The 12,827-nt window shown below is 41.3% G+C and overlaps 1 protein-coding gene across 4 annotated transcripts in view; it reads left to right on the plus strand.

The window, feature by feature from the left end:
* Positions 1 to 2,453: 2,453 nt before the first annotated feature.
* sez6a (seizure related 6 homolog a) overlaps positions 2,454 to 12,827 on the plus strand; it is a 109,504-nt gene continuing 99,130 nt past the window's right edge. For all 4 annotated transcript variants that reach the window (XM_031572280.2, XM_031572281.2, XM_031572282.2 and 1 more), the window contains exon 1: positions 2,454 to 2,795. In XM_031572280.2, coding sequence (XP_031428140.1) covers positions 2,711 to 2,795 — 85 coding nt within the window. In that variant the 5' untranslated portion in view covers positions 2,454 to 2,710. The remainder of the gene's footprint in view (positions 2,796 to 12,827) is intronic.

The raw sequence follows: 12,827 nt of genomic DNA on the forward strand, positions 1-12,827 counted from the left end.
TGAGACGCCTCCTCAGCATGGCTGCTAAGGGCGGTGTTAGGCCTGACTGTACGGATGGCAATGCCTCTAATGCCCCCCCTAACCCCCCTACCCTGAAAACAATGTCAGACCCTAATCAGACCAGGAGTGTACAGAATAGAGGTTAACATACAGCATCATACAGCTCACTGAAATGAGGAACGGTTCAATAATGCTGCATATAGTTTTCATAATCATTTCAGTATATTGAAGTACCTTTATTTTTTTAGTTGTTAATAATTTGCTTTTCACTGAATGTAGTGAAATTTAAAACAAAATGATTTTCAAAAACTTTGGACCAGACCAAGGCCAGATCCTTAGGAACTAGGAGTAGCTGTTGTCAACAGCACATGTCTACCCAGCGAGTAGAATTGTACACAGAGACTGTTTCCCCAGCTCAAATGTATGAGCCTGGTGCAGACAACCACACGGCCATGGGTTCCATTCCCATGGAGCACACACACTACTGACACACAGATCCTGCCTGTACTTTCAGTTGCTTTGGGTCAAATAAATCGTTAAATGAATGAGGCTTTTTCTCACTCTATAATTTGGGCTTTATAGACCACAGGTAAGGCATAACTGCCACTGAAGTGTCCTGTTATATAAAATGAATGGATGAGGCGAAGGCAAAGATTGTTCATGCCATAGAAAACACTTTAAATACGCCCTCTGCAAATGCTGGTCCCTTTTACCCAGCAGGGCATTTCTCAGTAATGGCAGAGCAGAACATAATGCATGGGTGCTGTTGTTCTTTTTATTTGATTATTTCTCTCAGCCTGGTGGTACAAATGGATCCCTTTTTAAAGGTAACATTATTCAATCCCCCCCTGCTACCAGATGGCGCGTGCCGTCCGAATGACTTCATAAGGAGCTGGCGTGTGAGCTATTCAGCTCGGCTAATGGAAATGTATTCATATCAAGAGAGAGTGGGCTTTAATAGAGTTGGGTGAGGCTGTGCCGTGAGCTTATTGAGACAAATAAGCCCAGCAACCGGGGAAGGGCACAGAGCCTGGAGTGTTTCAATTTAGGCAGCAAGATTAGGAGAGAGCACACACACACACACATGCAACACACACGCACACACACACACATGCATGCTGCACAGACAAACACACACACATGCACACACACAAACACACACACAACCACGCACAGCATGCAACACACATGCATGCACACACACACACACACACACACAACCACGCACGGCATGCAACATACATGCATGCACACACACAGTCTTTCTCTCCTTCTTACACACAAATACAGGAAGGAGAGAAAGTGTGTGTGTGTGTGTGTGTGTGTGTGTGTGTGTGTGTGAATTTGGGTTTGTGACCGTCTCCATACCTCTTAGCTGTACAGTTTGCCATATTTGGCAGCCCAAATGCTCTAACTGATATGCAACACACAATGCACATGAATATGCAACACACAATCCAATTCCCAATGTATGTTTGCATTATGTTTGCATGAGTTGAATGCTGTCCAAAATGAGAACATTAACATTACGTAAAACTATAGTCAAAGGCAAACTACTGCAGGTTCGCAGACCTCATGCTGTTGGTCATTAGAAGGCTTGAGTTCTGTCATGCTTTCAACATGAACAATGCAAGGGAAAACAGACGGCTTGTTGAATTCAAATGTGCCCTGTCGTCTGGGGACGCCTTATAGCCACGTCTTAGATGTGTTTCATATGTTCCGTAAATCTGACCCCTAATGCATGTTATTTTCCGCTCTTTGATCGTGTCGTTAACCATTGTAATTGCCTTCTTTCCCGAGATAAGTAGATTGAGTCGTTCATCGTGTAGCCTTCGCTGTAACTTTGTGGTCGGTTCTAGAAGTCCTTACGATATGCCATCCAAGATTATCTTAATACTCTAACGCTCTGCTGTTGACGCTCGCTTCATTACCTCATGATATTGGTCATCTCATTTCACGGGCTTGATTTTCATTAGTCGCCCTGGCGGCTTTCCCATTAGCAAAATCATGGCTCAACGGAAAACGTCTGTCTAAAATAAACACACACACAAGCAGACAAGCAGAGTGTGGGCGAGGCATTTTACACAGAAAGTGACGCTCAGGGTTTAGAGCGTAAAACAGATTTTTATACATTAAATGGTACAAAAGAAAATGAACGTATGATTTTTAAACGAGTTTCTCAACATCCGTATGACTAACAGCTATGCTATGCCAACCTTAATCTGAATCTAAACATTTTGCCAATCTGGTTGGTAATGCAGCCCACACATATTTCAGTAATCGTTGTATTTACCTACGGTTGAAATTATCTGTAAAGAGGACTCGTTGTATAGTGACGCTGTAAAAATCAAACTGTCCATGGCATCGGCCAAGTTTTTTCCCCTTGCAGAGCAGAAGTTGTTCCATTTGCTGACGCTAGGAGCTGTCCGCGGTGCTGGAACGTCAGCGGTGGGCTGTCTTGAAGGAGCTGACAGCACAGGGAGCAGGCAATCCGCTTACTGAGCGTTCGGATGAAACGTTCGATGCATTTCTCCTCTTACGTCCGTCGCGTTTGCTTACTGGACGACTAGTTTTAAACGAGCGGGTCTGCAGAGCTGTCTGTTGTTTGTTGAGAATATCCACCGGACAGTGTGAGAAAAAAAAATATCGAGGAAATTATTTGACCCGGGGACATATTATTTTGTGAATCGAAGGACAGATTCCAGTTGAAATGTTTGTTAAATTTGGAACCCAGTTCCACTTGCTTTTTTTAATTCTAACAATCGAGGTCTCCGTGACGAACATATATGGCCAAGGTAAGAAATGTATTTTAATAATTTGTACTGTTGGATTACGACTCTCTTCAATTGACTTCTTTTAGATTGCACTCCTTGCCCCTGAAGCCTATGAGTTACTCTACGGCCAGGTCAGTACAATACAAAAGTGTAGTCGTACACTCGTAAACACGGTGGAATCCTTAACTGATATCCTCTCTGTACTTCTTTGTGCGTGTGTTTCAAACACATTCCATTCGTGCATTTTGGAGGCATCGCTATGATAGTAGTAGTAGCCTCAGTGCAAGCGGTTTAAGTTTGAACGAGCTGACCTGGTGACACTCACGTTGACAAAAATAAATGCCCGGACAAGAAAACAGTTTGTTTCGTAATGCCTGCTGACCAGGCTTAACATCTACGCTGTGTCTCAGAGATTCAAAATAAAGAAGTTCAACAGGTCGTCAGTGTCCTCCGTCTTATCCCAGGCAGAGTAATGCTGTTGTGTAAATGAGACGACCGTTAGGTAACCTAATTGTTGCAAACACTTTCTTTGCAAAGACGTCAGCCAGGAGAATGTATAAAATTGTAGTCACGCACATGTTGGATGGCCTTTAATAGAATGTCAACTTCCAAGGACTGTGGACGAATTTATGAATATTTAAATAAGGATGGTTTTGACTCTCTGCCCGTCTTTGTTCCCTTTTTGTATACACTGTAACCTAGCTGTGCTGTGAGTAATGGACACGATATTGTTTATACTCTGTCATAATTGTATTACGCTTTTTTGAATAACTAGGGAAACTGTAATGTGTTGACAAGTTGTTTATGCAACACCGGAGTGAAGTAAATACGGAACTATTGGGCCCATGTGGCAGACGGCCGGGGGTAATGAGACTTTAATCCCTATGAATCGTGGCAGATTACCATCCGATCTGTTTGACACAGTTGGAACGAAATATCCTGGCTCTATTGTGTAAAGTGCCCCGCATATTCCCAATTCATTATGTGCTTGGTAGATGCTGCCTATCCGGCTTTCCCATACAGTAGCATACAGACGATTGTTGTGCGTAGCCTACAGGAAATGTCCTTGCTCTTCCAACTTATTGTCTTCTTTGTTTAAACTACCCCTGCTCATTCCAGCATATTTTATGTCTTTTGTGGTGTGTTGACAGTCTATAGAGTATTCAGATAATGTGATATCACTTACCTAGTCGTCTAAAGGACTTGTTTTTCACACAACACAAAGCTACAAACTGAGTCTGTCTGTAGAGGCAGAAAGCTCAGAATTTATTCAAGTCAGTCACCTCGTAATTTCTTGTACATAACACAAGAAAATGCCAGACAGAGTGCAGGGTCTCAGTATTTATACAATCAAACTCTGCACAGTGTAAAGAAAGGTACATTTCCCCATAAATAACCAGACCCTCTGGCATAGCGTGTTATTTTGTATCATATTTGACAAAGTCAGGAGCAACAGGACTGTATTATTTTGATTTAAGCATGAATAACTGAATGTGTTATAACTTACTGTGAACTAGTATCTACAATTCCTCACCCAGTTGCTATTTTCAACATATGGTGACAAACACCATACAGTGCCGACACTTTTCAAGCATGGAAAAGGTTTAAAACTTTAAAAAGCCGCACTGGTCGGCCATAATGTACTTACCTCTTTTAGAATGATGACCACGACTTAAGTCTACATGGTTGTGTCATTATTTTTACAAATTCATTTGAATTTCCTTTGTACCTGAACAAACATCAGTCCACCTTGCTTAGTTTACCAAGTGGAGTGTAGAGGTATTTATTTGCTAAGTATTATTGAAGTATACATTTCTCTAAAAAAGAATCCCCAATTATGCATAAGTACAAGGCCTAACAAACGTGTACAAATCCAGACCAAATTGAGTATTTATTAATAGAGATAATATTTATGCCTGTCCCTTGATTTTGTATCATTGGTGTTATTGGCGTGACAAACTTTTATTTTGAGAACATAAGATGATTTGATGAAGTTCTTCTTTGATCAAAGGTCAACAAAGAAGAGACTCATAAGACTTTTAAGTACACACATGGTGAGTTTCCCTCCACTTATTAAAAAGTGAGTCATTTGCTTTAAAATGTCACTTTTCGATGTCGTTAATTTATTGGTGTCACTGGTGTTACTTTGGTCTGTGGTTGTATGAAGGAGTTTTAGTGAGAAAGTGTTTACTGGTATCATTTATTGATTCTGATACGCTCCATCATGCTAGTTTTGAGATGATATTGACACCATTTTTGAAAATTAGTTTTACGTCGGAATTTGTCGTCACTGGTGTTATGGCCCTTGCTTGAAACACCAGTAACGATAACTAACACTAATGACTGTATGTATCAGTATCTCATTTACTATAACAAATAAACATACAGTATGTTGGCATAGTCATTTGATGTCATGAAAGTAATTATGATTTTAAAAGAATTCAAAGCAATTATGATTTTTTTATGGCAAAATTGAGTGCAGCTGAGAGACAGAAGTTGTACAGGTAGAGACGAGATGTAGATCCAGCTCATAAAGTTTTACCTGAGGGATGATGTCAGCCAACTACCCACCTAGCTACCTAGCCGCCGGCAAGCAAAACACCATCACTGTTCAGGAGGTTAGAAAACAAAGGAGATTGCTCTGCAACTTCCTTTTGATTGTGCAGAAAAGATTTGTAGCACAGAAGGGGCAGATATTGACTCACAGCAGCTTCTGTCGGAAGATACCTTAATGAAAGGGACAGAGACACATGCCTTTGGAAAACGCCTGAGAATTTACTACACATGGCTCATAAACTGCAGAAACTGGGGCTTTGAAATTGTCCAAATCTAGATGAGATGGTGGCATCTACTGTCTGCAGTAATTTGAAAGAATGTCATTATGGCGAATGCAGAGAATGTCAGCTCACAGCTTATCCTCTTCTGAAAGCTGCGTCTGATAAAGGGACAACAATCACACAGTGGTGCCTTGACAAAGTAAACCACTCAGAGTGTGGTGAGGAAGAGAAGACGAGTTGCGTAACAGTGAAGAAGAAAATAGTGTTAATAGAGGATGCACTTCCATCTCAGTTCCAGACTCTTCAATTTCCAGAAACACATCCTCAGCAAACGATGACAATACAACTCTTACAGGATTGTCTGTGAACAGACGTCATCCAACGGCTGTCTCATTCATGTTGATTTCAGCGGAATTTATAATGTCACATATGGCAGAGAGATCCAGTCGGAACATTGGTGGGGGGGGGTCACACAAACAAGTGACTCTCAACACAGGTGTCCTGTCTATGTTTAAGGCCAAACCCCACTGTACTTCTGCAGTGTGTCCCATTGCAGACCAATGACCCCCAGCCACCTGAACCCTATCCTGGAGATGGTAGAAGTATAGAGTATTTATTAATAGAGATAATCTTTATGCTCTTTGTGTCATTGGTGTTATTGGCGTGACAACATTTTATTTTGAAAGCATAAAACGATTTGAGAGTTCTTGAAGATCTGAACCCCTTTCCTGGAGATGGTAAAATCACAATTTCCAACTGTCCAAAAATCACTTTCTTGGTGACAGTCCTGCCAACCAATATTCACAGAAGGGGAACTTTTACCTCAGATCCCCAGAGCCACCTCGTAAAGGTTTCAAGAATGCAACATGGAGCTTCTTTGAAGCAACTCTTGGCAAGGGAGCTCCTGTTGGCATCGGGGGCTCCCTGACAAGAATGGCAGACATGTTGGTCAGGCAAGGCAAAGACATTCCAAATGCAGAAGCATTCTATAGGAACATCAAAGACTCCGGAACATCAGTGAGGCTCTTCTGTGTAAGAGAGGATGAGGTGGAGGCCATGGCTATGGTGCAGAGACTGCCCAATGTACCTCTCTTCACAGTATAAAGGACCATGAAGATTTACCAAGTGATGTGTACCAGACCTGGAGTAATCAAATGGAGATATTAGTTGCTTTTGTCAACGAGCAAATGAGGTATGGGACTGTCCTTGTTGTGGACCAAATGAGGTATGGGACTGTCCTTGTGATGGGCAAGTGGGGTATGGGACTGTCCTTGTGATGGGCAAGTGGGGTATGGGACTGTCCTTGTTATGGACTTGAGATCAGCTCAGGATGGAGGAGACGCTGGTTCTTCAAGAAAATGGTGCTTCAGGACCTCGTTGACCTGATGTCACTGGGACCCACCACTGCAGCCAATGGTGTTGGGGTAGATGACAATGAAGATCCATGTCCTGGAATCATTTGGGAAGTTGAGGAGCACAACATGCGTGTCTATATGTTTTACTGGTCGTGCCTAAGAGAAGACATCCACTGGTACAATGACAGAACGATTGTTTGTTTGATTCCTGAGCCTCTCCCTGTGAACTGGAGATCTGTTCAGATTGATCTCAATATTGGGAGATATTTGAATACCCATCTAGATTTGTAAATACTGTCAACATGTAAAGACTACTAGGTGCAAAATAGATAAAACAAACCTACCTTCAACAAATCTTTAAGATAGGAAGGATCTGAATTTTACAGTAACTGATTCAATGTTAAATTCACTTTACAGTGTAAAATCATTGGTGACATATTGCGTCATTGGTGTTTCTGAAAGAATTTTGAGGGTCATCACATAAAAAGCCTAATTTAACATATTATTGTTACCTAAATCACAAAAGGTGAATCTTTTTTTAATTAATCATTGTTTAACTGTATCTATAATCAAGATATAATGGTATCACACTTTCATACTCAAACTGACTAACAATGATATATGTTTAAAAAATAGCTTTGAATATTTCTACTTTTTCTACTTTATCTTTACTTGAATATCACGATTTCTACTTTATGAAGCTATTAACTGTTCCTAGATGTTCTCATCTGTCCCTTTTGATTCATTAGATTGCATTCTCTCATCTCATAATTATCGTCATAATTAAAGTGAACACACACATGCACACACAGTTTGTACTGTCTTGCCTGTTGATTACCGGCTAGCCTGTTATTAATATGTGTAGGTCCACACACACGCGCTTGCACACACAGGCATGTGCGCACGCACGCACACACACACACACACACACACACACACACACACACACACACACGCACACACGCAGAGATGTGGGCCAGACCTGGCACAGACCCAATCACACAGCCAGCCGCTATAATATCTGGAAAAGCACTGGCTTTTATTTCCTACCCAGAATCCTATTCACATAGTTTAATTTGTGCTATTTGTCCTCGCCTCTTGCCGTAACTCTGTTCAGTTGTCTGAGTACATCTGGGCTGTTTTGTGATTGGTTCTCTGGCTTTTGTGAACTCTCGTATGGCTGTGTGGACATTCTGGTGATGGTACATAGCAGCTTTGTCTTCTGTAGTTTTGGAAACGTCTTCAGAGTTTTCATGGGGGATTTTTGTTTGTTTAATATGCAAGGTCTGTCTGGGCAACATCCTTTTGTGCTTTTCTCTCCTAGCTGCTGTGTTGTTTTTGAAAATTGAAATGAGTTTATCATTGCCGTTGCACTGTGAAATGATCATTTCAATGAGAGGACATAGTGAAGAGCTTCCTTTTAAGAATGCGCAATTAGACATGGTCCTGTTCTGATTTTCCTAAAGGTACATGCTAACTAACTAACAGAATATACTGAACTTAACTGAAAGATGCCGGAATAATTGAATACATTGTTTGGCTCTGTGTCTTCTGTTGTTTATGTTAGCTAGGTATGTAGCACTGTCCTTGAAGCTCAAACCAGCTATGGCTCCTGCCTCATTTAAATGCTTTGTAAGTATCTGTCTGTATCTGTACATTTCTGTTGATTCTTAGTTAAGCATACCTCTTCTGTTTGGGAGCACAGCGTGTATAGCAACATAGCCACACTTAATTGGTGATCACGGTTACTAATGGTGAAGGCTCACCTTGTTTTAATTAACTAATTACAGCTCTGAAAAACAGTCTTTCGTATGTAGGTGCCGATTGTTCTATGTTCCATCCCTAACCCTATGTAAATCCTGTAAGAAACATACGTAATGAGTCGTAATGAGTGAATCAGTCAATCAAGCATTCGATGGATGACACTTAGGGCAACTTCAAATAAAGTGTTTTTTTTCATGTTCATCAGTGACTTTCTGAGCGAAGCCTGAGGAAATAATGCCCCATAATCAGAGGCGGCAGGAAGTAGTGATGAATATGGGGTACTGAGCTGCACAATGTGGGTGAATTGGAGAGGAGGAGACGAGAACATGCGACACCTGTTTTTCAAAGTGGTGCTGATTGAGGCCATCAAGGACTGTTCAACCACTGTTCAATAGGCATAATTAGTCTGCCTTTAATTCAGCTTGTTTTTTTAATTCAGCTTGTCTTTCCAGATGTCATTATGCCGGAGTACCTCTTTATACCTCAGTTTGAAATGAGGATAGTGCTGATAATAGAATACTGTAGTACGAATGGAGAAAACGGAGGAACATTTAAAAAATCAGAGTATGCACTGGTGCTTTTTTAATACATACCTACATTAAAATACACAACTTTATTTAAATAGTTTTTTTTCTAAATCACATTATATTGTTTTAGAATAACAGGTGTTGCGCTATAGTAAGTCAACTGATTCATCTATCTATCTGTCACATCAAAATGACACATGAAACTACACAATGTCGTATTGCACCTTTAAACTTCACAGAGATGTCAACAGCTCAACACTGTTTACCAGTTAGAGCTTCCTGTGCACTTATGTCACTTCCTGGCACTGAAATGTTCCGTCTTGTTATTCAGGTTCCTCTAGAGTTGAAGGGAGTGGGTTAGAGATGAGGGGTTAAAGAGCTGTGCTGCTCATGAGGGTCTCTCCATCACTGTGCCACATGTGATCGCCCTCCCGCCTGCGACCACCGGGGCAAAGTCACATTCATCATCTCCTGTAGATCAGAGGCACCATTATCTAACACCAGGAAATGCTTCTAAGTTCTTAAAAGTCATTAAGACATACTTGTATTCATCTTAATTTCCCCTGAAATCATATAATAGTCCTTAATGTGTTTTAAGTGATCCTTCATTTGGAAACTGACAGCTTTAATTTCTTCTTAATAATTCTTAATCATTGCGGTAATCAAACCCTTAATTATCCCTTGGTCAATCCAGAAATCTACTTAATATTACTGAATAAACCAGACCTACACAAGAAGGCTGGAGAAATCATCGTCACAGGATATCATCACTTCTAGTGAATAATTTAATGAGACAAGGCCTTCTCCAAAACTGAAATTGAGTTCAGAGTGAAGAGTTAAATGCAGGCCTTTTCATATTGGCATGATTATCTATTGTCCTCCGCCTCTTTCCAGTTGAAGATTAATATCCAATGACTCATCACAGCCATTTTAAACCACTGTCACTCATCAAAGCTTCACTCATCCATTCATTTGCATATCAACTCTCTTGTTTCAGTTCAAAAAAAAAAAAAAAAACATCCTAGAGAAGACTATATATTTTTTAATTTGTTCGTTCATTCATTCATTCATTCATTCATTTGTCCATTCATTTGTCCATTCATTAGTTCATTAATTAATTAATTAATCCATTCATTCATCCATGCATTCACACATTCTCTTGTCTCAGTTGTACAACCTGATGTCCAAGACTTCATTTATTGTCATCTTAAATTTATTTTAAAATTCATCCATTCATCCCCCAGTGTGAGGAGAGAGAGAGAGCGAGCGAGCGCACCTCAGATCCTTTCCCAGCCCCTCTCTGGTCTGTCAGCGGCTGCCGGGACGCTGCACACAGTGCAGTAATCAGCTCTGGCGTCTGCTTTCCCTCCCTAAGAGGGCATCTCCAAACCCATTAGGCCCAGGGACAGACAGCTTCAGCTCTCTTTCTCTCTCTCTCTCTCTCTCTCTCGGTCTCCCCCCCCCCCCCCCCCACACACACAGGCCATGCCAGCTCCCATCCAGGAACCACTTCACCTGGGCCTTGTGGCACAGTCTTCCATTTTATGCTCCCTGTTTGGGCACTTTTAAACCCAGATTGAAACCTCACAATGACCTTCCCCGGGTTTTTAGTAGGTGACGCATTCTCTTTCACTGCATTAGTCTGAGGTTAGGCTTTTGTTTGTGCGTTTAGTCAGTCAGAGGTATGTTTTTTTGGTCAAGTTCACCTTTTTGTGGTTTTATTCTGTTCTATTATCCATATATATGGCTTCATGTATCTGTTAGTTTTTCTCTTGTCATTTCTCTTTACTACTTTTTAAATCTTTGCTTTTAATTCTTATACTTTTAATTCTTTTACTTATTATTATTTACTTATATTACAGTTTTAGCTTTTGCTCGTTTACCTCCCTTTTCTTTTTTCTTTTTTTCTGTTATTCACCTCGACTGTAAAGCGCTTTGGAACAACTCCTGTTCTCTCTAAATGTGCTTTACAAATAAATGTGACTCTTGACCCACACAACAGCACAGGCTGGACCGGCTGTGGCTCAGGTCCACTGAGCCCTGGCCAGCTGTGGACCGGATGGGGGCCAGAACCGGCCCGTCGGGGGTTGAAGAGGAACTAGCGAGCTGCGCGAGAAAGACAGGAGGTAACAGCCTGTGTGATGCGTTTGGAGGCGGCCGCTTTAACATTCACAGCCAGCGTTTGACCTCAGAACTGACCGGGACTGCCCTGCCAGTAATGCTCTCTAAAAAAGACCTAATTGAATTAATCTAGGAGCATAAACATAGTTTATGGAGCGGCAGAGAGAGAGATAATGATGTTGTGGAGCCACCGGCAGAGAGAAGGGTGTCCACTGAAGTAATTGCCAAGTGGTTAAGGCTCTGGAGAATGAGAGAGAGAAACGCACTGAATGGTGTGTTTTGTAATCATCTAGTGCTTATATAATATATATTTATTTATATAATATTTGTGTTTCATTTTCAGTGTCGGCTTTACAAACTACAGGCTTGGTCACAATCAGTTAAATCAAAATATTAGTATTAGATTATAGGAGCCTCATTGTTGTTGAACTTTTTCAGTTTTGTTGATTTTTAAGGATGGATGGATTACTATCACATGAGGATTTGTGAATATTGTGTCTGCGGCTAAGAGTTGCTACGTATGAATACCGCATTATTTTTGCACCAGAGCAGACAGAAAAGGTCAAAAGGTTAGTGCCTTTATGATTAAGATGGCAGCAGTGTTTGTATTTCACATCATTTGTGTCAGTGTGTGTGTGTGTTGGTTGGTTGTTGATACATCTTGTTGTAGTGACTTCTATGAGAGAGCTGGCCAGACGCTGTCCAAACGTCCTCTGTCCAAGCGTCCTCTGTCTTTTGTGTTCATCCCTGTTGAGAGGAGCGTGGGTGTGTTGCCCCCTCTCTTGATGGAATAGTGGAAGAACACGGCTTACTCCAAAACATGGGCATACACAGAATTCAGTTAGTCTATTTTGCCCTTATCCACCTCTCTGGCCCAGAGTTGGCCCTGAAGCGGCCCAGATTTGGTGCTGATCCATCCCAGAGCCAGCGGCTGAGAGAGATGGAGTGTTTACCTCCTGTGGGTTAGTGGCATCTGATTGGCCACGGAAGGCCAAAAGAACTGTGGCCCCAGCCACTTAAGATGCCAGACATTTGCAGTCAGGCAGCCATGAAATTGGGCTGTCAAGGTGGCAGATTAGGACTTGACATTTGGACTTAAAGAGGGCCATATATGAACCATTTGCTGCCTGGCATTTCATCACTATTTTTTTTTAGAAAGAAAAAGCTCAAACGCTCCATCGTTGGATACACCTCTAATAGGTATAATGAAAGTTGACATTTCTAAAGGGGTAGCATTTTGTTGTCAGAAGCCAGGGTGCATCTACCTCTCTCACCTCTTGCCCTTAGGGTGATGTGATCGGCTCTATAATCAGCTACCCAGTTATTAATTCAATTCACATTGCCACCATATGCCATGTTTCACCCCAGTGGAGTAGGGTGTTGTGGGTACTGTAGTCCAGCTTTTGGCGGATTATATAAAAGGAAAAAAAAAAATGAAAGATGATTCCTCCGTTGAAATGATTCATCTTTAGATTTCAAAACAAGGCTAAAAAATGGCTTCCTGTTTTG

This window comes from Clupea harengus, chromosome 8 (genome assembly GCF_900700415.2).
Source record: "Clupea harengus chromosome 8, Ch_v2.0.2, whole genome shotgun sequence".
NCBI lineage: Eukaryota > Metazoa > Chordata > Actinopteri > Clupeiformes > Clupeidae > Clupea > Clupea harengus.